Genomic DNA, 26,825 nt, shown 5'->3' on the forward strand with positions numbered 1-26,825 from the left:
CATCCTATAAAAATGCTGTACAATTTCACTTTCGTGTCACAGTTCAGCTCCAAAGTTTGTTCTGAGTCCCTAATTGTTCAGTAGTGGCCTAAATGAAGTAAGATTTTTTTTATCTGCTTAAATATTTACTATGAGGACTGTTCAGAGAATCAGTCAGTTCCCAAATCTGTGCCTTTGTCCAGGACTGTTCAGGTTTTGGTGCATAATTCAAATAAAGATCATGCTTTCCTGGACTTTTGTGACTTTTTGGATTATTTTGGTATTTTAAAACATAACATTGGATTTATTAAAAAATGTAATTGTGGAGTGGCTGGTACACGAGTGTGCTATTAGCAGAACACAGATTGTGAGATTAATGCTTGAGTATCTTAATAGTATGAATGGGTGACATAGGAAATGATCATGTGTACTTGACTGTAATATCTTTACTCTTTAAAAAAAACTTTATAATTATTGGTGAAAAGAGAAGACAACAGATAAGGGAGTCAAGATAGATACAAGATTATTGTGTTTTGAATGGCAGACACAAAAGACTGACATCACCAGATGCCAATCTTGAAATGTTTTAAGTGCAGTTTTGTGGAATATATTTATTTTTTAAAAATCACCCGTCTAAACTACCTTCACAACAGCAATTCAAAACAAACAAGCTAGTTTTAGATGACTTACAATTATGTTTCAGACTATGAGACTCTCCAAAGTTACTGTGGACCATGATGAAATCATGCAGGTTGGGGAAGAAAGAAAGAACCAAACATGTTTTTCACCCACATTGAGGATGCAGGTGCAGAGCCCCAGGGCTATGGGATCCCCAGAACACAGGTAGGAGAGGAAACTACAATAATGAAAAGCCATGGAATTTAGAGTGACTCTGGTTAGAGTTAGAGAAATAGTTCAGCAGCACGACCCATACTCTATTGACTGGACTTTGCTTCAGTTTGTGAGCGGGTTTGTCATGAGAACCATTGGTTGTGCACAGACTAAGAACCTGAAGTAACAGTAGGAAGCAGCTGTAGCATACAAAGGCTTCTAAGGCAAGGTTGAAGTCTGAGCCTGCTGCATGACATAAATCAACAATCTTCTTGAATCATCATAGAAGCAGGGCATTGTCTCTGTGTTGTGAAGACACTGACATGTCCTTTCCTTTGCTTTGTCTCTTAGTACTCTTGCAATCTTCATTTACATCAATGGAGGTGATGCACCACAGCTGTTTTGAGTGCTGGCAGCAGCCCAGTACCTACACGAAGGCAGACATAATCCTAGGTGCATTTATCCCCATTTACATAACACTAGAAGCACCCTTCACGAATATTTTTGACAATGACCCAAGGCCACTATGGGAACTCTTTCTGTGAGTACTTGTCTGAATGTGGTATGCGTGTTCTGGCTACAGGATAGTACCTGCTCTTCTGTGCACATGCAATTTCTTTGAGAATATTGAAGATGATACAGAGAAATGTAAAAGTTTTAACCTGTCCTCCTTCATTACACATCTACAAACATTTCCACTTCTCTTCCTTATATGTCCAATGGGGAAGAAATCAGAGAGAGAAACCACCAACTTTTGTGTCTAGTTCACTGTGGAATTCCATGCTCAGGTTTATATATTTTTGACACATTTCCTCTAATCTATCCAGAAAATATTCCACTCTTCTCACCTTTATTTGGGCATCTAAATGTCTTTTGTTTGAATGTTTCCCCAGATTTGGAGATTTTCAACTAAAATGAACTTCAGTATCCCCATGTCCTTAGCACAAATCTGAGCCTCTCCTGTTCTACATGATTTAGTCTCTTTAAAGTGTCTCAGAGTTTGAACACTGTGGTCACAGTTATGATTTATTTATTTCTCACTGATACTTTAATGCAGTGCTATGAAAGTCATGTCCTTCATGCCTGATATTCTGATGTCTACTTAGTTCTGTTGGAAACACAGTGACTTGTGGTGTGATTGGAGTCTTAGTGGTTTTAATTTCCAATGTTAGCATTTGTCCTTCTCCTCCTCTAGAATCTGAATTTTGTCTTAGGATTTATCTTTTTTGGTACTGAGTGTTTTATTTGTATTCCTTTTTTCTGATCCCTCATCCAAGTTCTCCTGTGTACTGTTTATTCTTGTCTCAATGCCAAGACAAATTCCATGTTTGATCCCATCTTCCTTTGGGTTATTCACCTCTTTACTTTCTGAAGTATTCACTGGCCACTTTATTGCTTTGAGTATACTTGTGTTCATTTGTTGGTTGTGAAGATATTGTAGAGGAGTCATTCAGCTTTTCCATATTTTCTGTTTTTCCATTCATGCTATATTTGGCATATTTGTTCACTTGAGTAACAATTCTGGCTTAAGATGATACTTTACTGGAAAGTATCTTCTGAAAGGCTCATTCTATGCACCTCTTTGTGAGCAGGAAAGAAGCCTAAAAGCCTGTGGTCCTCATAGCTGTATTGTTATGGAGTATGTGAAGAGAAAAATCCCAGGATGCCTGATTTATTTTGCAAGTTAAGTACGCTTAGGAATGCTTTCACATGAGGGAGAAACTATAGTTCATTAGCCCCCTACAGCAGGAGGTAGAAAGTGTACCAAGACCAGAGAAAGAAAAGAACCCCTCCTCAGAGATAGGCAAGAGACAGAAAGAATGAATTATTAATTGTCAGAAGTCAATCTAGAATCTGTTTGACTTGTGTTAGGGGGATCAAGTCTCAATTCCTTGGAGCTTACAGTATATTTTTAAAACTTTACTAAAGAAGATGAACACTTCAAATATTTTAATATAAACACAATACAGAATACACACTGTAACCCTCATTGTAAGAAAAGCAAATATCTGTAAACAGCTGGGTTAGATTCATGCTTTACAGCTATACCTAAATCTTGGAGATCAAAAAAGGATGGTTATGGGCTAAAGTCATGAAAAATGAACAGACATAGCTCTGTCTATATATATATAATGAAAGATAAGATTTCTGCACAATAAGAAGCACTGTGTCTTCAGAACAATGATAGGACATTAAAAAACTAGATTCTATAACTATGTGAACAGGAGCCACATCTTTCATCAGGTGGTTTCCATAGGATATCAGAACTCCACTGATTAATATTTTAAAACTCCAACATTCTGAAATCATTAAGTCTCATTTTCTCATACCTTAAACCACTGTCTCAGATATTTACAACTTGCATATAGATATCATAATTCACTGTCTTAATCAGTCAAAATTTATATCAAGTTTAAAGCCTCTGTTTCCCCCTCCAGCCATTTACCAGGAGACTCTGTTAATTAAGCAGTGCTTGAAAAGCAAGTTGTTTTAATTAAAAATTCTAACAATTAGTTGATATATATTAATAACATGATAGCTTTAGTTTGAATTTCATATATATTTATTTTTGTGTGATTATGTTGTTCAGTGTGATGCCTGTCAGCAAGGCAAACCTGTCTGGCATAATGCCTCCTTCAGCAGGTCACCTGCTAGCTGTAGAAAGAACAAGGATTGATTGTCACATATAGTATGGACTGACCAAACATCTGCTGCCTTGTTTTAAAAATATGCCTCAAGTTTCCTGATTGCTGTTCAACTTCTATAGTGACAACATACTGTCAACACCACCAGAGACCTGAGAGGGTTAAATTGAATAAGCAGTATAAACCAAATGGCCTCTGTATCAGTCAAAAAGTCTGATACCTGTACACCCAGTCTAGGGTCTAGGTTCCTCCATGGTGTTCAAATACTTTGTGGCGAGCAGACATTCTTTGAATGTCACCCAAACAACATTAAGACTTCAGTTGCAACATAGGGAATCAACAGCTTTCAAGCACCAGACCTGTAAGGTCTGAGAGATGTTTTATGGAAGAGGAATGTAGAAAAACTAATTTGTCTTGGCCAGGAACATTAGGGTATTCAACTCAACAGTGTCCAGAGGTTGGTCAGGGATATAATGATGGGTGAAGCATATGTCAATTCTTGGTTCAATTGTCAGCATTACTACAGTTCAGATATGATCAAGACAAAGGCTATTTCTGCCCATAGTATTTGTGAATTGCCTTAGCTTCTGACTGGAAGTGTAAATTTTTGTTTACCAGAGGGAGACTTTTTCTTTAGATTTCTTAAATCCATATTTAGAAGAACTCTCTGAAGGGTTTGGGGAACAACATCAAATTTGTTAACCATATTTTATAGTAAATAAATTTCACTGATATTCAGTTACTTATGTAAGGTTTGTCCTTGATTAGACACAGAGACACTTTTCTCTCTGTAGAGGCATTATGTTTATATTGTGCATGATAATAAGCCTACCTCTGAACATGTTAAAGTATTTGGTCATTTATAAGGTGTCTGACCATTATCCAGAATATTAATTATCTTTTACAGTTTTCAACAAGTTCACAGCTTTTAAGATTAAACTTTTGCACTTTTACCCATGGTAAGTTTGAGCCTTAACATTTTGATTTGAAGATTTAGGTGAAGATCTTTTACAACAAAAAAGAACCTTAAAACATAAATAGAGTTCACAGAAAGACTAGGAATGTCATTTTCCAGATATATTTGTAGTGTATCTTATAGAATATTAGTTTCTTATATGACCCAGTTTATCCAAATAGTTAAACATTAACATATTAAGCAAAGACAGAGAGGTTATATTTACATCTTCATGTAAAATTCTGGGATCCTGGATAGACCTTAGGAATTTATAAACCTTTGTTGCAGAAAATTAAAAAAAAAAAAAGATTGTTGGGCTCTATACTATTTATTATTATTTTCCAGAACACTATCACTGTGGTGTTATTTACCCCTTATCACAAATAAAACACCGATATTGGTTAGATTTTATAATTGTCTTATTTATTTTGGGCCAGATAGATATTTCACATATGCTGGCTCAATAACCTCACCATTCATCTCCTAGCCCCCATCCAATGCCTTCCAATTTAATCCTCCTCATCTGGTCCACCTTCCATCTATAATCCCATAGTACATATTAGCATTCTACATATGAGCCTTTTCATGCCATTATTAGAGTCCTTCCTTAGCCCACATGGTATTTTCTCCACAATAACCCATCATGGCATCCTTCTTCCTCCTCACTTCCCGACCATCTGTCTCATGATTCTCCTTTCCCAGAAGCCCCAGAATCTTTGTCAGGCCTAACCCATTCTGCCATGCCCAGAATAGGACATTTAATCGAACAATCAGGTATGATTTAGGCAGGTTTTCAAAACTAAGATAGGTGTAACAGATCTTGAGTGCCAGTAACACACATCAGAACAACCTCCAATAGACCTCATTTATAAAACATAACTTAGTTATTTAACATCCGTTGTTCCTTACCTAGGTTTTTTCAACAAGCCTCATTTTGAACACAATTAGTAGAGATATATGTGTGTTTTTAGACAGTTATAAACTTAGACATACATTTCTAAGTCAGTCTCTGTTAACCTGAATAGATATTTACAAAATGTTGTCAAACATTTGATGTTAGTAAGTTCTATTTTCTAGAAACAGAAATTGTATTCCCATAACATATACACTATGTTCTGACATGTTTATTTTTCTAAATATGAATTGAATGCACATAATACACAAGCATGCTGTAGTTTTTTAGCTATTAATATTTTTTCTTACAATTTTTAACCTGACATTTTGTTGGTGATTTTACAGAGTTTTAAACCAAACCCAAGAATTTACAAATCCTGAGTTATAGAATCTATACAAAATATTCTTAGACCATGTATGGATATAACCTAGAACCTCCACTCAGATGTAGCCTGTGGTAGCTCAGTAACCAATTGGTTTCCCAAAGTGAGGGGAACAGGGACTATTTCTAACAGGAACTCAATGACTGGCTCTTTGGTCTCCCCACCCCCGAAGGGAGGAGCAGTCCTGTTAGGCCACAGAGGAGGGCTTTGCAGCCAGTCCTGAAGATACCTGATAAAACAGGATCAGATGAATGGGGAGGAGGTCCCCCCATCAGTGGACTTGGAAAGGGGCACGGTGGAGATGAGGGAGGGAGGGAGGGACTGGGAAGGAATGAGGGATCGGGACACGGCTGGGATACAGAGTTAATAAAATGTAATTGATAAAATAAAAAAATAAATAAAATAAAATAAAATAAAAAAAACAAATGTATTTATCTGTTTCTCTCTCTGACAAGAACACATCATTGAAACAAAAAGTTGACATCAATATGAGTTTATGTAAACAAATATTTCTGAAATAAACATGATCTTTCATAAAAAAAGAAAGAAATCTTGAAAAAATTTTATATATAAGCTACAAGTTTTTCTCCATTATTTTATATATTTATTAATTTTATATTCTGATAGAAGCCCTCCCATTATACTCCAGTCCCTCCTCTCACACACTCTTTCCCCCATTTTCCCTTCTCCTCTTCAGAGCAGGGGAAGGTTCCACATGGGTATCAACCAGCCCTGGCACATTAAGTCTCTATAAGACCAGGATCATCTTCTCCCACTGAGGCCAGACAAAGCATACCAGCTAAGGGACTAGGATCAAAAGTCAGATCTCAGGTAGCCAAAGGTTAAAATCATCAATGAAGATTTTATAGCCAGTCATTGGAGACATAGCTCTTTCCAGTAGTTATCATTCATACATGTACACATTCGCACAGTTGAATATTTGATATTGAGTAATTCCTGGGAAAGACTAATCCTCCCTCTGTCAATGGTTGCTAATTGCATGGTTTAGAACAATAGATTCTCTTCACAGCATCTAGCCATAGATCTCAGTTTAATATATTGCAACCAAATGAATTTCTACTTGGTGATGGCAGGAATGAAGGCATAATCTTTCCTTCAGTAGAAACCAGTGGACTTCAAGCTAATGATTTCTATTACTCTGCCTCTATTGGGCCAGGCAAGCTCTCACCTACCAGGGGTTTGGAAAGAAGCATATGAAGACCCATCCCCAAACATGGACGTCTATGAGTGAGACAGTTCAGCCCAACTACCTGCACCAAAATTCCATTTCCTTCTATAATTAGTAATTTTTTACTACCTTATGGAACTTGTGTTTTCCTCTTTTTTTTTTCTTATGCTAGGATAAGTTACTCTTTTATTTCACTGCCTTACCTTACCCAGGAAACTCTACTCAGCAATTTAGATGGAAAACTTATAGAAACACTTTTCCTTTCGTTATTACTTTTTACATTTTTATAAAATTATTTTGTATTTTTATTTTGTGTTTATGAGCTTTTTTGTGTGTGTTTTGCCTACATGTTTGTTTGTATACCACAGGTATGCTTGGTGTGTGCAGAGAGGAGAGGAGGACCCCTAGAACTGGTGTTAAATGGTATGGAAATCCAAAATGTGGCTACTGTGACTGAATCAGAGTCCTCCACAGTGCAGCAAGTACTCATAACATCTCAGTCATTTCTGAAGTCTCAAAACACTATTTTACACAGGTTTATTTATTTTTATTTCATGTACTTGAGTGATTGCCTTCTTGTGTGAATACAAAATGTGTGCCTGGTGGTCTTAAATTCCAAAAGGGATCTCATGACCTAGAGCTACAGATGGTTCCAGGACCTCCTGTGTGCACTGAGACTGATACTCTTCTTTGTACAAAAAGGGGTCAGTGTTCCTAGATGCCTGGATATCTATCCACCCTGCCATGCAACACTTTAACACCAAGAGTGCATACAAATAAAGTTGTTAGAATTTTTGTAAATGACTATGAAAATGAATAATTGCAAAACAAAAGGACATGAAGCTCTTATTCACATTCCCAGTGAACACCTTAGTGACTCCTCTATATTCCAATGTTTCCATGAAGAGAAACATCATAAACACCTATATATTCAGCAGTCACAGGACATAAAAAAGTTACACAAAATCTTTATCCACAAAATCTTCAGCAAGGAAACCATTATTAGTTATAGTTCAATTTCTGAGAGTTTAAGAGCCATTCCATGATGTTCCTGATTCGTCAGGGGCTTATTCACAAAAGCTGTAAATGTCACAGTAAAAGTCAAGGCTTAACACTTCTAGGTTCCTGAATTTGATAAAGAGTTTCTGACAAAATGGGCTGACGACACTCATCATTCTGTTCTTCTGGTTTAGACTGAAATGGAGAAACTATCTATATATTTGATGACCTTATACTTAGCCATTGATCAGATCAATAAGGACTCACAACTGCTTCCCATTGTGACCTTGGATTTCCATGTCTACAACGCCTTTAATTCTAACAAAAAAAAAAAAAAAACCCCTGGAAGGCCCTCTGATGTCAATGTCTGGAAGAACTGAGTATGTTCCTAACTACGAATGCAAAACACAACACAAAGCTCTAGGAATCATTTCAGGAACCATGTCAGAATTTTCTGCTGCAATTGGAACACTTTTAGAGCTCTAAAACGTCCCACAAGTAAGTTAGAAAAGTATTTTGGTGCACAATCATAGGTCAAAACTGACAAAAACAAAAGAAAACAGAGAAGTGTTTTATGTTTAGTATAGGCAGATTTAAAAGAGCAGTGAATGAATTACTTTGATATGGCAATGGTTAACAGTAGAAAGAATGTCATAAAAATCATGCTCAGTACATTCTGAAAATTTCTAAGCAGATCACTTAGTGGAAACCATGACTCTATTGTCAAACACTGGAAGATGTACTGTGGATAGTAAGGCTGCATTTTATCATAAGCCAAATTGTACAACAAAGATACCTAAGTACCAAAGAAAGCATATAACAGTCTCAAAATTCCTACAGTTGTCAATACTGATGTATGAAAAAAGAAAGTCTGGGACATGTAACTAAATTTAGAACAATCTTCAATGTCATCATGGATGAAAATCTTTCAAGGAATTAACAATCTCATTCAGGAAAGTAGATCTCAGCGCAGCATTCACAGAGACCAACCACTTAAATAGATTGCCACAATTGACTCTTTCCAGGCTACACTGAAGAAAGGTATCCATCAGCCGCCATTACTACAAACAGAGAAAAATACTGTGTGAGCACAAGGGTCTGGAATAATGAAGATTATAAAACCACAGTGTAACTCTGATTGTTATCACTCAGTTTAACAATTAATAAATGTATTTTATCCTAATGTAACAAAAAATGAAACAGAATAATTTACATCTGTTTCAGAGACTTTTTTTTTTCCTCAGTCAAATCTATCATTAGACAGGAATAATGCAATAACTCCTGGAAATGTGATTTTAGATCTTTACAACTTGTACCATTTTAACTTAGGTAACTGAATCTCTAAAAATTTTGTCAGTCTCTTTTTCTATTTGCTTTTCTAAAGCTGAAGGTTCTGAGAAATATGCTGTTATATGACCAGAAAGTACTTGGTAGTACTTTCTGCAGTCTTTCACTACATCAGATACTCTGTTGCATCGTCATTGCAACAAAGGAGATCTATCAGGTCTTTCAAAGACAGTGAACAGAATATTGTTTACTCCAGATACCTTAGTAACGTTGGAGCTCATGGTACTTGAAAAAAAAAAAAACAACATATTCCATCACGTGATTAGAGAGACAAGCTAATCTCAGAGAAGACAGCTCCTCACCAATATTCTGTCCTTTGATTCTCATATGCAAAGAATGAACTCACTTCCTCCCTCCGGGTTATGATTCCAAATATGTGAAACTCAAGAATCACTTTTTTTTTCCTTTGCTTCTTCAGGTCACATATGGTCCCTTTGATTCCATGCTAAGTGACAAAGATACATTCCCAACCCTTTATCAGTTGTCTCCTAAAGACAGAGCTCTAACCCAAGTGTTGATCTCTTTATTGCTCCACTTTGGCTGGAGGTGGCTGGGGCTCTTTGTGTCAGATGATGGGAGAGGAAGGGAGTTTCTCTCAGACCTAACAGTAAAGATTGTTTCAGAAGATATCTGTGTGGCTTTTACAGAAAAACTGATAACTCAAAATTTAGAATATTTTATGATTATGGATTGCTGAACTTGTACCAACATATACAAGTAAATGTGATTTTATTCTATGATAATATGGATGACTTGGTGATCTCCCTCCCATACATTATTTTTTTTTTTAAGAATAAAGGTGTGGATCATGGCAAAGCAACACCTGACATATTTAGAATCTACATTCAATGACAGGAATTTTTGGATATATATTTTCAGAGGAAGTTTCTCATTTTCAAAGAGGAGAAGTATCCCTGGCTTCAAGCACTTTCTTGAGGCACTTACACCCTCCCAGTACCCAGGAGATTCTTACTTCTCTAAATTCTGGGTTGACAATTTTGATTGTTCACCTCTTGGTTTTCTATGTGAAAAATTTAAACCCTCTCCAGCGAATATTTCCCTAAAGACTGGGGATGAAATAAATGATGTGATGACTACTTCTGAGCCCAGCTATTCCATATGGAATGCAGTATATGCAGTGGCCCATGCCCTCCATAAAATGCTGTTGACCAAAACTGAAATGGGACCTATGGATGACAGAAACAAGGGTGAGATTCTACCATGGCAGGTAAGCCTCATTCATAAGCAAGGGAATCACCAGGATCGTATATTATTGGTAAGCAATTTACTGTGGTTAACCAAGAGATCATTTTCTTCTTATAATTAAAAGTATATATTAAAATGCAAAAGGGTTTGTCATAGGATATCTATATATGTCTATAACTATCTGACATGATTTTGAAACTCAAAGCACAGATTTGAAGACATTAAATTAGAATGTGTTTCAACAAATGTTTCCTAACCTGACACGAAATTCTAAAATATAAATATGTGATTAATGTCAAAATATAGCAAGTTCAGTAATCAAAATTTATATTTTCTTGGAATATACCAATTGAAATAAGCTTTAGACATAATGACCATATCCAAAGCTGCTATTTCACATAAAATTCAATCTATATTTAATGTCAAAAGATCATAAAATTAATAGGGTCCTTTGCTTTAAAGAATCTTCTCAGTTTCATGAGGTCCCATGTATCAATTGTAAATCTTACTTCGTGGGGTGTTGGTGTGCTGTTCAGGAAGTTGTCTCTTGTGCCAATGAATTCAAGGATCTTCCCTATTTTCTCCTCTAATAGATTTAGTGTTTGCTTTTATGTTAAGGTCATTGATCCACTTTGAACTGAGTTTTGTGTAGATTGATAAATATGGGACTATTGATATTTTTCTACATGTAGGCATCAGCTGGATCAGAGATATTTGTTAAAGATACTCTCTTCTTTTTTTCCATTAGAGGTTTTGAATTCTTTGTAAAAAAAAAAAAATCAAGTGTCCATAGGTGCCTGGGTTTATTTCTGGGTCTTCAATTCAATTCCATTGATCAAATAATCTGTTTATTTGTGTGTGGGGAGAGAGGTTTGTTGATTTAGTTATTTTTGAATTAATTAAAGTTTAATCACTTTGTATCCCAGGTGTAGCCCCCTCCCTTATCCCCTCACAATCCCACCCTACATCCCTCATCCCCTCTTATGTCTCTCCTCAAGCCCACTGTTGGGGGGGTCATTCTTCCCTTCCCTTTGTCCCTAGTACATCAGGTCTCATCAAGACTGACTGCATTGTCTTCCTCTGTGGCCTGAAGTTCTTTTATTGCACAGAAATGCTGAGTTATTATTTTTTGGTGTTCAAAATAATATTGAGAATTGTTCTTTCAAGGTCTGTGATGAATTGTGTTGTTATTTGGATAGGAATTATAACGTATATTGCTTTTGCTAATACGGTCCTTTTTACTCTGTTAATTTTACCAAGCCATGAGCATGGGAGCTCTTTCCATCTTTTGATATCTTTTCAGTTTCTTTTTTAAGAGACTTGAAGTTCCTGTAACAGAAGTCTTTCTCTTGCTTGGGGAGAATTCCACCAAGATATTATTTCTGGCTGTTCTGAAGGATGCTATTTTCACAATTTTTTTATCAGCCCATTTCTCATTTGTATTCAGGCCATTACTGATTTTTTGAGTTAATTTTATAGCAGCCACTTTTCTGAAGTTGTTTATCAGCTGTATAAATTTTCTGGTAGAATTTTTGGGGTCACTTATATATAATAGTATATCATTTGTAAATAGGGATGTTTTTACTTTTTCCTTTCCAATTTGGACCCCCTGATCTCCTTTAGTTTTACTATTTTTCTAGATAGAACTTCAAGTACTACTTTGAAGATATATATATATATATATATATATATATACTATATATATATATATATATATATATATATAGAGAGAGAGAGAGAGAGAGAGAGAGAGAGAATGGGCAGCCTTGTCTTGACCCTGATTTTAGTGTATTTGCTTTGAATTTTTCCCCATTTAATTTGATTTTGGCTGCTTGCTATATATTACCTTTATTATGTCTATGTATGGGCCTTGTAGTCCTGCTCTTTACAGAACTTTTATCATGAAGTGGTGCTTGATTTTATCAAAGGCGTTTTTTACATCTAATTAGATAAACATGTTTATTTTTTTCTTCCATTGAATTACAGAGATGGATTTAAATATGTTGAGTCATCCCCACATTCCTGCGATGATGCTTACTTGATCATGGTGGATGATGTATTTGATGTGTTCCTGGATTGGTTTTCTAGTATTTTATTGAGTACTTTTCCATCTAAGTCTGTAAGGGAAATGGCTCTGAAATGTTCTTTTTTGTTGGGTCCTTTTGTGGTTTAAGGTATTAGAGTAACTGTAGCCTCATAGAATGAATTTGGCAATATTCCTTCTGTTATATTTTGTGGAATAGTTTCAGGAGTGTTGGAATGAGGTCCTCTTTGGAAGTCTGGTAGAATTCCATGTTACAACCATCTGGCTCTTGATTTTTTGGTTGAGAGACTTCTGATGACAGCTTCTATTTTATTAGAGGTTATAGGACTGTTTAACCTGCTTACCTTATCTTAATTTAATGTTGGCAAGTGACATATATCAGGAAAATCTTCCATTTCCTTTTGATTTTCCAAACTTGTGGAATACAGTCTTTTGAAATAAGACCTAATGATTCTCTGGAGTTACACTCCCTTTTCATAACTGATTTTGTTTATTGGGATACTATCTCTCTCCCTTTTTGTCAGCTTCTCTAGAGCTTTGTCTATCTTGTTGATGTTCAAAAAAAAACAGCTCTTGGTTTCATTGATTCTTTGTATTGTTCCCATTTTTTTCTTTGACACTAACTTCAGCTATGAGGTTGATTATTTCCTCCTGTCTACTCCTCTTAGGTGTTTACTTCAGTCTGTTCTAGAGCTTTTACATGTACTTTTAAATTGCTGCTATGAGAATTCCTTAATTCTTTTTAGAAAGGCACTTAATGCTATGAACCTTCCTTCTCCTTAGCACTGCTTTCATTGTGTCCCAGAAGTTTAGGTATGTTGTCTCTTCATTTTCACTGAATTCTAGAAGATCTATATTTTCTTTCTTTATTTTTTCTCTGACCCAATGACCACTGAGTCATTCAGTTTCTGTTAGTTTTATAGGTTTTCTATTGTTTCCATTGTTATTGAACTCTAGCTTTAATCCATGGTGGTCTGATAAGATACAAGGGGTTATTACAAATTTCTTATACTTGTTGAGGCTTGCTTTCTGACCAAGTCAATGGGCAATCTTGAAGAAGTTTCTGTGAGGTGCTGAGAAGATGGTATATCCCTTTTTGTCTGGGTGAAAATTCTGTAGATATCTATTGGATCCATTTGATTTGAGCATCAGTTAGTTTAATTGTTTCTCTATCTAGTTTCTGTTTTCATGACTTGTCTTTTGGTTAGTGTGGGGTTTTGAAGTCTCCTACTATTACTGTGGATATATTAGTGTATTATTTAAGCTTTAGTAATGCTTCTTTTACAAATGTAGGTGCCCTTGTATTTGAAGCAAAATACTCAGAATAGAGACATCATCTTGGTGGATTTTTGATATGATATGTATCCTTTTACTATGATATGTATCCTTTCCCATATCTTTTGAATAAATTCAGTTAAAATTTTATTTTATTAGATATTAGGATGGCTTCTTTCAATTTGCTTCTTGGGTCCATTTCCTTGAAAAAGCTATTTCCAGCCCTTCACTCTGAGGTAATGTCCTCCTTTTTTGTTAAGATGTGTTTCTTGTATGCAGCAATTCTATTTATATATCCATTCTGTTAGTGTCTTTTTATTGAGGAATTGAATCCATTGATGTTGAGTGATATTAATAACTAATGTTTGCTAGTGCTGGTAATTTTGTTTTTTATGGTTGTAGTGAGTTTCTGTGTTTCTCTCCTTTTGGTTTTGCAGCAATGGTGCTTTTTTATATTTTATTTGTTTTCTTGGGTGTGGTTAACTTTCTTTGCTTGGGGTTTTCCTTCTAGTGTACCTTAAAGCTGGGAAGCATAGACATTGGCATTTTGGGGTCCACAGCATAGCTTCTCACTTGCTGTGGAGTCACTAGAGTCCTAGCACTCAGTAACCATGTACACTCGGCACCATCATTTTGGATCCTCTTCAAATCTCCATCTTTTAAGTGGAAATATTTTTTTCTGGTGCTGGAGAAAGACACATTTTGCCAACTAAGGACATGCTACACACTATACTATCTTCTAACTCATAGATGATATTTCTACTTGTGTTTAGGAGCTCTAGCATTACTTCCATGGGGAATAATATTAATCTTGCTACATAATTGGAGAGACACCTAAACAAACTAAGCACCTTCAAAAAGAAACCCATGTCAGAGGGAGTGAAAATGAATTTCTCTTAGAGTTCAATGAGTAATCTGTATAGGCCACTCATATCTAATTTTGTCTCTCTTCAGCTGCATCCATTTTTGAGGAAAATTAAAGTGATAAATGCTGCCGGAGATGAAATAAGCTTTGATGAGAAAAAGAATATTATGGAAACATATGATATACAGAAGTTTATTTCATATAGTAAGCAAAATTTATTAATACTTAAAGTGGGAGAATTTGTCTTCAAGAGTCCACAAGACCAAGGCTTTTTCATCAATGAAGTTCTGATTCAATGGCCAAGCAACTTTAATCAGGTTGGGAAATTTTTCAGCATTTAATATAAAGGGAATTATTTGTAAAGAATTATAAACTTCATTGTGTAATATAAGGCGAGAGAAATGGGGTTTCTGTCTGACAATCCAACCCTTCCAAATGAGTTCTGACTTGTTGCCTCAGAGGAGAGAATATGTGGATGCCTTATACATTTCACAAAGGTGAGGCAGAAGTGAGTCACAGTTTGATCACCATAAATGGTTGTTGAACACTTAATAATGGAAAGTGAGCTAACTTCAAATCTCCATTCTACACTCACATATAATAACCTCAGAGTTCCCCATAAATACATACAATTTACTTTGTATCACAGTCGTAACCCCTCCCTCATTCCCTCTCAATCTCACCCTTCCTCCCTCATATCCTCCTTGCCCCTTTCAAAGTACACTGATAGGAGAATTCCTCTTCCAATTCCATCTGACCTTAGATTATCAGGTATCTTCAGGACTGGTTGCAATGTCCTCATCTACCTACCAAGGCTGCTCCTCCCTCAGAGGGAAGGGGGAGGTCAAAAAGCCAGTCATTGAGTTCTTGTCAGAAATAGTCGCTGTTCCCTTTACTAGGGTAACCCACTTGGATACTGAGCTTGTGATTAATATAAAAAAATAAAAATTATAAAAAAGTTAAACACACAAAAAATACATACACTTTACCTAGAGTATGAGCATTTAAGTTACTTAGCCAAAAGTATTTTAAATTAATGTTCAATATTATGACCAGTTTTTCTGTGTTGCCTTCAGACTCCTCAATCTGTATGTACACAGAGCTGTGGTCCAGGATTCTGGAAAGTTCTACAAGAAGAAAGACCCATTTGCTACTTTTCTTGTGTATTTTGTCCAGAGTGGCACATTTCCAACCAGACAGGTAGAAAAATAATACTTTTCCTCAACTGCTTGGGAATGTAGAAGGGGAAAGTTAAGTGACTATGGTGTCATAATGCAATGCTGTTCTCCATGTCTCTTTCCCTCATCCCTGAATCCATTAGTAATCACTGCTGATGCCACAAAATGTGTGAAGATTTGAGTGGCAATTCTCATGTTATTGTGTCAGATGAAAACTACTAAAATAAAAAAACCTGCCTTTTGGTGCATGACATGGCTATCTCCATGGTATAGGTTCCCCATTAAATGTGAGATCTCCACTTGTCCAGAATTGATTTTTATTTCTGCAATAAACAAACCTAATGATTTTTGCCTGAAGATAACTCCAGAAAAAGTACATGTATGATTATTTCTTGAGTGCATGAGAAATAGAATTGCATTTATAACACTTACATTTGTCATCTTCAGTATCAACAAGAGTAGAAAAAGCAAGTTGATGTAAATAAAAATATGGTTGCCTGTTTAGGGTTATGTTCAAATGTGTGATAACATAGACAAGTAATATCATCTGGCATGTGCAGGTTGTATTTTTAATACAAACAAACACACACACACAAATAAACATATAATAAATAAGACGCCATGAATTTGAGAGAGAATAGATATAAAGTGGCTCAAGAAGATGTTCTAGGCAAAGAACAAGAAGAGGTATAGTGAGATAATTATGTTCTTTTTAAAAATGAAAATTTTTATAATAAAATATAAAGTCAAAATGAAAATACATTAATATAATGATGAGAATCTACTATTTTTTTATCATATTCAAAAAGGCCAATCCTTAGACAACTGGATAACAAACAAAACTTTTTATGTTTTATTAAAAACAATAAAATGTTGAAAGATTAAATAAATATTCTTTATATTCTGAGATCTAGTGCTACCATAGGTTAAATTCCTTGCAGTGTGATATATGACTTCACATACTATGTTGAAGAGATATGGAGAGAGCAGGCAGTCATGCCTTGTGCCTGATTTCAGTGGGATAGATTTAAGTTCTCCTCTGTTTAGTTTGATGTTGGCTATAGGCTTGTTGTATATTGTTTTTACTATGCTTAGGTATGTGCCTTCTATTTCTGATCTCTCCTAAATTTTTAACATGAATAATAGGTGTTGGATTTTGTCAGATGCTTTTTTGGCATGTAAGGAAATGATCATGCATTGTTTTTTTTTTGTTGTTTTTTGTTTTTTTTTTTTCTCTTCAGTTTGTTTATGTGGTAGATTACATTGATGAATTTCTGTAAACTGAACCACCCCAGCATGTCTGGGTGAAGCCTATTTGGTTATGGTGGATGATATTTTTGTTGTATTCTTGGATTCAGTTTTCAAGTATTTTACTGAGTAGTTTTGCACCAATGATCATAAGCAGTATTGGTCTGAGGTTCATTTCTTTGTAGGGTCAATGTGACTGTGGCCTCATACAATGAGGTTGGTGATGTTCCTTCTGTTTCTATTTTGTGGAATAGTTTGAAGAATATTGGTATTTCCTCTTCTTTGAAGGTCTGGTAGAATTCTGTGCTGAAACCATCTGGACCCGGGCTTTTTTGATGGGGATTTTTTTATTACAGCTTCTATTATCTTAGGAAAGACAGGACTATTTAATTTATTTACCTGATCTTGATTTAACTTTGGCAAGTGGACTCTATCAAGAAAATTGTGCATTCCATATAGATTTAAAAATTTTATGACATATAGACTTTTGAAGTAAGACTTTTGATTTTCTTGATGTGTGTCCTTACATACATGTTTTCATTTTTTATGTTGTTCATTTCGATAGTGTCTTTCTAACTTTTAGTTACTTTAGCTAAGAGATTGTCTATTTTGTTGATTTTCTCTAAGAACCAACTCATGGTTTTGTTGATTCTTTGAATCACTTTGTTTTTAGTATATTGATTTCAGAACTGAGTTTGATTATTTAAAGCCATCTACTCCTCTTGGGTGTGTCTGTATCTTTTTGTTTTTTCTGGATCTTTCAGGTGTGTCGTTAAATTGCTTGTATGACATGTCTCAAGTTTCTTTATGAAGGCACTGAACACTATGAACTTTCCTCTTAGGACGGCTTTCATTTTGTCATAGGAGTTTCGGTATGTTGCACCTTCATTTTCAATTAATTCTTGAACATCTTTAATTTCTTTCTTTATTTCTTCCACGACACACCTGTCATTGAGTAGAGAGTTGTTCAGGCTCGATATATGTGCAGGTGTTTTGCTCTTTTTGTCATAGCTGAGGTCCAGCTCTAGAACATGGCAGTGTAATTGGATACAAGGGGTTATGTCAGTCTTCTTGTATCTGATGAGACTCGCTTTGTTCCTGACTTTGTGGTCAATTTTGGAGAAGGATCCATGATGTGCAGAGAAGAAAGCATATTTGTTTGTGTCTAGGTGAAAATTTTTGTAGAAATCTCTTAGATCCATTTGATTTTTGACCTCTGTATTCTTCATTATCACTATTTAGCTTCTGTTCCAATGATATGTCAATTGGTGAGAGTGTGGTGGAAGTCTCCCACTATTACTAAGTTGGGACTGATGTGTGATTTCAGCTTGAATGTTTCTTTTACAGTGCAGGTGTCCTTGTATTTGGGGCATAGTTTTTCAAGATATTGATGTCCTAATGGATTTTTTTCGATGAAGATGAAGCATCCTTCCCAATCTTTTTTGATTAATATTGGTTAAAAGTCTATTTGATTAAATATTAGGATGCTACTGCCACTTGCTCCTTCAGCCTATTTGATTGGAAAATCTTTTTCTAGCACTTTATTCCAAGGTAGTGTCTATCTTTATGGCTGAAGTGTTTCATGTTTGCAGCAAAATGTTGGATCCTGTTTGTGTAACCATACTGTTAGAATGTGTCTTTTTCTTGGACTGTTGAGTCCATTGATGTTGGTAGATATTAAAAACCAATTAATATTAGTTCTTGTTACTGTGGAGTTGGTGCTAATAGTATGTTTGTGTGCTTGTGTTCTCTTGATTTTTTTGTGATGTCATCTATATCCTGTGCTTCTTGGGTTTAGATTATCTCATTGGTTGGAGTTTTCCTTCTAGTAGCTTCTCTAGATCTGGATGCTGCAAAGATATTGTTTAAATTTAGTTTTGTCATGGAATATCTTGTTTCCTCCATCTGTGTTGACGGTAACTTTTGCTGGGTCACTTTTGCTGTCATCTATGGTCTCTTAGTGTCTGCATAACATCCACTGAAGCCCATCTGGCTTTCATAGTCTCTGTTGGGAAGTCTGGTGTGATTCTGATAGGTCTGCCTTTATATCTTATTTGGCCTTTTTCCTTGCTGCTTTTATTTATTTATTTTTTCATTGGGTAGATTTAGTGTTTTGATTATTATGTTGCACAAGTATTTTCTTATCTGGTCTAGAATATGTGGTGTTCTGTAAGCCACCTTTATGTTTAAGGCTATCTCTTTCTTAAGGTTGGTGAAACTTCCACAATTTTATTGAAAATAGATACTGGACCTTGGAGCCTTGAATCATCTGTTTATTTTATTGCTATTATTCTTAGGTTTCATCTTTTCATGGTGTCCTGAATGTTTTGCACGAGAAACTGTACTTTTTCTTTTCTTTGAGAGATTTATCAGTTACTTCAACTACATCTTCAATGCCTGAGATTCTCTCCCCAATTTCTTGTATTCTGTTGGTGATGCTTATCTCCATGGTACTTGATCACTTTTCTAAGTGTTCCATACTCAGTTTTCTTTGTTTGTGGTTTCTTTATTAATTCTAGTTTTCTAAGGCCATGAAAAGTTTTATTTCCTTCACATGTTTGATTGTGGTTTCCTGTCTATTATGGCCTCTGTTTGGTTGTATTTGCCTGTATTTCTTTGAGAGATTAGTTGTTTTCCTCTTCACATGCCACAAATAATTGAATAAGCATAGATTTAAGGTCATTTTCTTGTGTTACAGCTACATTAGTATATCCATTGTTTTTTGGGGGGGTTAGAGCCATGGTCTCCTAATTTTTGTTGACTGTTATTTTATTGTAGACTTTTGCCATGTGGTTGTCTGTAGCCTTAGCTGTTTTGTTCCTGGAACCTGCACCAAAGACTGAACCAGCTTGTCTTTGGAGTCTAGTGTAGCATTCAGGAAGATGAGGAATGTGCAGTGGCTCAAGAATGGGTGCTGGCAATTCAGATGCCGGTGTCTTCAAGGGCAGTGAACAGGCCAGGTAGTGAGCAAAAAAACAGATGGGAGTAGGTGAATTGAAGGTCATGGAGTGTGCATGCGTGGGAGCTCCGATGTTTGGGGTACAGGTGCTGCTGCTGGTCATGAACACTGAGCATATGCAAGTGCCCCAAAGGGCTCCAGGCCAAGGTGACAAGAGTGGGGGTTAATCAGAAGAAAGCTGGGCTGCAGCTTATAAGCCTGCCTAAAACTGTGTTCCTTGTATGAAGATTCCTCTCTGCTCTGCCATATTGGATCTGAGATCCCTGTGTTTCTCTTATTCTCCTGGTGTCCACAAGGTGTCCAGAGAATATGTGGCTTGATGGCTGGGATTCTGTCCCAATAATCCTGATGTTGATCTCAGGGGAGCAGGAAGGATCTGAGGTCTGGTTTCTACAGCTGAGAGACCCTGGGGGTCCAAACTCACTGGAGTATGTGGAAGGGCAGGCTGCCCATAGTTTGCTACCCCTGGACCTGCTCGATGGACTTTGGGACTCTGATCCTCTATCCTTCAGTTATGGTGCACTCTGGTCTCCAACATATTAGAGTCTCCTTTTGTAATCTTTCAGCTTCCTTAATTTCTTTTTTGGTAAGATGCTTTCATGAGCATTTAAATTTCCTCATGGGTCTCTTTAGATCTATTTAGGATGTTGAATAAAAGTTGAATTCATGTTTGAGTCATGGTTTCTTGGACCAATCTAAAACTTACCCATTTCATGTGCATTTTAAGCACTCTGCTATATAATTTTTCTAAATGTTCCTTTAGAATATTCTGAATATCTTTGGATTCTGTAGCAATGTTTTTCCGTCACTTCTGATTCTACTAATTTGAGTCCTCTACTTCTTTCTTTGATTTACTTGAGACAAGGGTCTGTGAATTTTGTTTATCTTCAGAATGAACCAACTCTTCCTTTAGTTAACACTTGCATTTTCTTTGTTTCTGTTTCATTCATTTCTATTACAATCTTACTATTTCTTTTTAATGGATTATTAATTGATTTGTTTATGTACTACTGCAGCATCTAATCACACTTTTCCTCCTAGTCCCTCTCTGTCACCTCACCTGCCAACCCATGTTCCCTTCCTCTCTTTCTTTTCAAAAAAAAAGGAGCCTTCCTTGGATATCAACCAGCCTTGACATATAAAGTTGCAATAAGACTGCACAACTTTTGCTATTGAGACTAAACAAGGCAGTCTAATTATGGAAAAGGAATCCAATGGCAGGCAAAAGAGTCAGAGACAGCTTTGATCTTGCTGATAGGTACCCTCATGAAGACCAATCTGCACAATGGTTACACATGTGCTCTTAGAAGTCCCACATGAGGACCAAGTTGCACAACTACTACATATGTGCAGAGAGCACATATCTGTCCCATGAATACTTTCTTGTAGGCAGTTCATTCTCTGTGATCCTGTACCAGGAACCTTTCTGTGAGGCCATCCTCAGCATGGAAAAGAGAATTGGAGTATGTTTGCAAGCAGGGTGTTCCACAGAGTATATACTATATGAGGGGTCAGTAAGTGAAGGGAGTGAGTCAGGTGCAGTGGTCAGGGGAATCTCTCAGTTGACATTTAAAATTCAGACATTTCTGTAGCTCTGATTTACTATCAAAAAGGTCCTTCTGTATTTATACAAGTTTCACAGTTCAAACGCAGACTAATGATTATACAAGTGGTACAGAGTGGGTGTTTGAGTTTTTTCCATGGTTACAAGTTCAGCAACAATTAAAAAAATACAAACAGAAAAGATAGTATTATAAGCCCATGACTCTACTTTAAGGAATCAAAAATATCTCCTGCAAAGAAAACATATTTAATGTATGACAGTTTGCTTTTAGACTGGCAGTGTTTGTAGTATGAGTGCAGTCCAGAAAAACAGAAAATACTTTAACAGGTCTTTGTATGAATAGCAAATACTAATAAATAACTCCTTTTACTATATGCATCATCATCATGCTATAAAGTAGAAAAAGTTTATTTTAGTCAATCTGTCCTATTTACTGAGTTTTATTCCATCAGGAGTGTATCCTCTCTGATCTTTAAACTACATTTTCAAGGAGCTCTAAACCTATAATGAAAGGAAGTCTTAAATCTATAACTGAATCTCCTGGCCTCTCAGGGTTTGCACAATGCCTTGTTTACTCTGCACCAAAATACTGTTTAGGGGAAGATACCCCAAGAAAACTTCTGAAATAATGGTCTCATGTCTAATATGCTTATCTGTGCTTAATGATGTCCCAGGCAGAAAGAAGATTTATAAACAGTGTACACATAAAGTTAAGTTTTGGATTTTCATAAAAAGACTCAGACATAAATTTTTGTAGAAAAAACAAATGGAATCATAGCGCAGAAAGCCACTACTAAGGAGACACACAGAAAAAATATCCAAAAAGTTAGAAGAACAGTGATTTTAACAATCTGCTCAGCTTTGCTGGCATTACATCAAGCAAAGTAAATGACTTTCACCAACTCCAGTGAATATTACTGTGCCATTTTCCCCTTTCTGATGTAATGATTTCAATATTTATAGACCTCTTGTGTGACATATAGGGCTTTTTTTAGTCTTCAGAAAATGACCAGAAAAACAAGTGTGGAAATTAGAATAATTCCTAGGATTACTCTGGAATTATAATGAAAAGACCAAGAGTCCTGTACTGAGTCAAAGAATGCCAAAGAATGTAGAAATGCATTTGCAACTTCTACAGCTGAGATAGGTACTGGTTGATCTGAGCTTAGAGCTGCAATTTGTTGATGCAAGTGTTGTATGCTTACCACCAAATCAGAATTGTTTCATAGGCCATGGATGTGGGATCTAATTTCTTCACATGGTACCTTGGGAAAATATGTAGAAGCAGGGTAATAAATATCTACTGAAACTGTGAGTAACAAGCAAAATGAGAAGAACCCATGATGGTGTAATCAGGGAAGTGTATTTGGATACACTGATATGATCAAAATACTATACTTAGTAATTTAAATCATTCAACCAAGGACCATGTATGGATATAACCTAGAACCTCCACTCAGATGTAGCCTGTGGTAGCTCAGTAACCAATTGGTTTCCCAAAGTGAGGGGAACAAGGACTATTTCTAACAGGAACTCAATGACTGGCTCTTTGGTCTCCCCACCCCCGAAGGGAGGAGCAGTCTTGTTAGGCCACAGAGGAGGGCTTTGCAGCCAGTCCTGAAGATACCTGATAAAACAGGATCATATGAATGGGGAGGAGGTCCCCCCTATCAGTGGACTTGGAAAGGGGCACGGTGGAGATGAGGGAAGGAGGGAGGGACTGGGAGGGAATGAGGGATCGGGACACGGCTGGGATACAGAGTTAATAAAATGTAACTGATAAAAAAAATAAAAAAATAAATAAAAAATAAAAAGTACCTGAAGGATTACTTGAGAGTTTTACTTTTTCTGAATATGAGAAATATAGATTTCACTTTAAATGCCTTAGACAAACAGTAATAAATTCTTTAAACAAAACTTATTATTAAGTATCAAGGAAAACAATAGATTGGGATTCACAAAGAGTTCATGATTTTGGCACTATCATGAAGCCGAATATGCCAGGCTATACAAATTATTGAAAAGAACTCTTATGAATTAAATGTGCAATGTATAAATACATGTATAAACTGAAATGTTGATTCACTTACTCCGCACAGATCAGCAGGAGTGCAGTGTTTGCCTAAGTCAAGACTATCCAAACCCTCAGAGAAACCAGTGTTTACCCAAGGCAGTGACATTCCTATCCTTTGAGGATCCTCTGGGCATGGCTCTGGCCTGCACAGCTCTGTTCTTCTCTGTCAGCACATTTATAGTTTTGGGGATCTTCCTTAAACACCGAGAATCAGCCATTGTTAAGGCCAATAACAAGACTCTCAGCTATATCCTGCTCATCTCCATCCTCCTCTGCTTCTTCTGCTCCTTTTTCTTCATTGGACGCCCAAACACTGTCTCCTGCATACTGCAACAAATAACATTTGCACTTGTATTCACGTTGGCTATTTCCACTGTTTTGGCAAAAACTATAACTGTAATTCTGGCCTTTAGGATCATGAAATCTGGGAGAACAATGAGAAGGTTGTTTGTCTCAGGCATCTATAATGCTGTCATCCCCATCTGTGTCCTGGTTCAACTTATTTTCTCTGGAGTGTGGCTGGGAACCTCTCCTCCCTATATTGACATAGATGTACACTCTGAACATGCTCATGTCATCATTTTATGCAATAAGGGCTCAGCTACTGCTTTCTACTGTGTGCTGGCATACTTAGGAACCCTGGCCCTAGGGAGCTTCACTGTGGCTTTCCTAGTGAGGAACCTGCCTGACACATTCAATGAGGCCAAGTTCCTGACATTCAGCATGCTGGTGTTCCTTAGTGTCTGGGTCACCTTCATCCCTGTCTACCAGAGCACCAAGGGCAAAGCCATGGTGGCTGTGGAGGTCTTCTCCATCTTGGCCTCCAGTGCAGGGCTGTTGGGGTGCATCTTTTTCCTAAGTGCTACATTATTCTCTTAAGACCTGATAAAAACTCTTTGAGATGTTTGAAAAACAAAAACTAGCAAAAAAAGTGGTCATTTTCATGTATTAGTTTTCTAATACAACTCATTAGTGTAATAAAATTAAATCATTTACCTACTTTAAAGTAACTTTTTCTGAAATGTGTATTTAAAGAAATATAAGAGCCCCTCACTTTGTCTCCCAATCACAGACATTTTATTTCAGAATAGAAGCTGCTGTTAAAAACAAATTTTAGTAAGTTATGCATGTTACATATTAATTTGTGGACAATATACATATTCAAAATGTAATTATATGATAGTAATTGATATAAATAGTACATGAACTAAATACTTGTTCTCTTTGTTATTTTGGGGAGTATAACAGGGTTTTGGGTGGTATATGAGATTCTTCTACAGAACAGGCGTGAAAATTGATCTCTGGAAAGAGGGTGGGGTGTCTTTTAAACAGGTTGAGCCATTCCAGAAATCAGAGTGGAGAATTTTCTAAATAGAAAAAATAAATCTGCTGCCTGACTCCGCTCTCTTTTCCTTGACATACGTAAAAACAACTCGACATCCCACTCTATAAATACTTGCTCAGCCACCTTCATTGCTATTCTGTTCACAGTAGGTAGGAAATGGAAACTCATAAATATGTTTAACACAATAAATATCATACACATAAATAGATGTAAGTAAAAAATATAATTTAGGTAACCCATATCCAGAAGACAAATATCTTTCATTCTTTACTCTGTGGCATCTAGCTCCAAATGTTGGTTTGTGAATATTCATCATGGAATAACTGTAGAAACAAGAAAGCATGGTAGGGAAGCAATACAATGGCAGGTACAATTGATCCTATTGAGATAAACCAGGGGAGGTACTCTAATTATGAAGGAGGATAAACATAAAAAAGGAAGTGGGTTAAATAACAGTAAATTTTTGAAAGAGTTTTAAGCAATCATACTGTGAATTATCTACATAAAATCCCTATAATACATGTAAGTCCATTCATGAATATAAACATGTTGCAATCTAGATATTTTTAATAATGCACACAGATGAGTATAGTTCACCACTGACCAAATTTTATGCTACTGGTATATCTAACCTGAAAACTACAGTCCATTTCCAGCCTGAAAAGATGCTTTTTGTTCAGTCTGAAATACCTGAAAATAACAGGATACAGAATGAGGAACTAGGAAAGTGAAGAGGTGCCTTGCTAACTCCTGAAAGTTGAATTTCCACCAAGTGTCAGGTTCTTGGAACATAACTTTATAGTTGTTCTCAAGTGCTTGCTTGTCAACAATACATAAGACATTGAAGACATGGCATGCATGCTTGTGGATGCTCGTGTTCCACTTAACATTCACCAAAGTCCACCTAAAGAGTAAAGTACACACAAACCCAGCCATACACCCTTCACTATTCAATGGTAACCTGCCTATAAGATTTGCTGGTGTGCTTGTGGCACAAATTTCATGGAAGTGACCAATTAACATCTGGTTGAGTTTCAGGAGGCCCACTCCATGATAAGGAACCTTGATCCAACATGGCTTGGGTGGCCAGGAGCCTGAACCTACACAGACCATGGACATCAGAGAAATGTAAATGCTACAGTTGTGCTAAAGGAGCACAGCCATACTCACAGATCAGTGCCTTGCTTGGCCATCATAGAAAACTTCCTCCTGCAGCAGATGGGAACAAATACAGAGATCCACATCCAGTAGATTCTCAGACAGTGAGGGGCCTTGGACCATTCCACCCTAAATGAAATGTCTCCAGCAATTCCCTACCCCAAGGGCTCAAGAAACTCTGTGTGCAGAGTGTAAGCAACAGAGGGGATGAAGGACACGAGGGTAACAAGGTCTTGTAAACACAGCAGGACCAACACACATATGAATTCACCCTGACCCACAAGCTAGCTTTTCTATCACACTCTCTTGTTGGGGCTACCTTGCCATGCCACAGGGGAAGAGGATGCACTGAGTCCTGATGTGACTTGATATGGTGGTGTGGGTGAGTGGGCACAGGGGAGGGGATGATCCCCTTCTCTGAGGGGCCAGTTGAGGGGTGATAGGGGAATCAGGGAGAGTAGAACCAGGAGGAGAGGAGGGAGGGGTCTATGACAGGGATCTACAATGAATCAGTAAAAATTAAAATAATAATAATAATAATAAATGATGGGGCTGGAGAGACATCACATAGTTTAAGAGTGCAGGCTTGTCTTCCAAAGGTCCTGATTTCGATTTCCAGCACCCACATGGTGGCTCACAACCATCTATAGCAAGATCTGGAGACTTTTTCTGGTGTGCAGGCAGAAT

At 36.5% G+C, this 26,825-nt stretch overlaps 1 protein-coding gene and 1 long non-coding RNA gene across 3 annotated transcripts; both read left to right on the forward strand.

The window, feature by feature from the left end:
- The first annotated feature begins 6,483 nt into the window (after nt 1–6,483).
- Nucleotides 6,484–10,319, forward strand: LOC132651144 (uncharacterized). Its single transcript, XR_009589003.1, has 2 exons — nt 6,484–7,299; nt 8,070–10,319. It is a non-coding gene; the product is annotated as an uncharacterized LOC132651144 (long non-coding RNA).
- Nucleotides 10,320–12,168: 1,849 nt separating this feature from the next.
- LOC132651154 (vomeronasal type-2 receptor 26-like) lies at nt 12,169–26,539 on the forward strand. Of its 2 annotated transcripts, none has more exons than XM_060376429.1 (4): nt 12,169–13,983; nt 14,702–14,929; nt 15,689–15,812; nt 26,019–26,539. In XM_060376429.1, exons 1-4 carry the CDS (start codon nt 13,915–13,917, stop codon nt 26,045–26,047), a joined length of 450 nt encoding a protein of 149 aa, XP_060232412.1. In that variant the 5' UTR covers nt 12,169–13,914; the 3' UTR covers nt 26,048–26,539. The 2 variants fall into 2 exon arrangements, with proteins under 2 accessions (XP_060232412.1, XP_060232411.1); XM_060376428.1 differs by lacking the exon at nt 26,019–26,539 and adding an exon at nt 20,294–20,496.
- The last annotated feature ends 286 nt before the right edge of the window (nt 26,540–26,825 follow it).

The sequence above is a fragment of the Meriones unguiculatus genome (assembly GCF_030254825.1).
Source record: "Meriones unguiculatus strain TT.TT164.6M chromosome 13 unlocalized genomic scaffold, Bangor_MerUng_6.1 Chr13_unordered_Scaffold_40, whole genome shotgun sequence".
Taxonomy (NCBI): Eukaryota; Metazoa; Chordata; class Mammalia; order Rodentia; family Muridae; genus Meriones; species Meriones unguiculatus.

What these genes read in the sequence shown, in the direction of transcription:
- LOC132651154 (XM_060376428.1), top strand. Translation starts at nt 13,915, where the DNA reads ATGGCTTCTTTCAATTTGCTTCTTGGGTCCATTTCCTTGAAAAAGCTA. An exon ending in TTCCAGCCCTTCACTCTGAG is followed by an intron (nt 13,984 to 14,701) that starts GTAATGTCCTCC and finishes GTCTCTCTTCAG; the next exon opens with CTGCATCCATTTTTGAGGAA. An exon ending in GGCCAAGCAACTTTAATCAG is followed by an intron (nt 14,930 to 15,688) that starts GTTGGGAAATTT and finishes TGTTGCCTTCAG; the next exon opens with ACTCCTCAATCTGTATGTAC.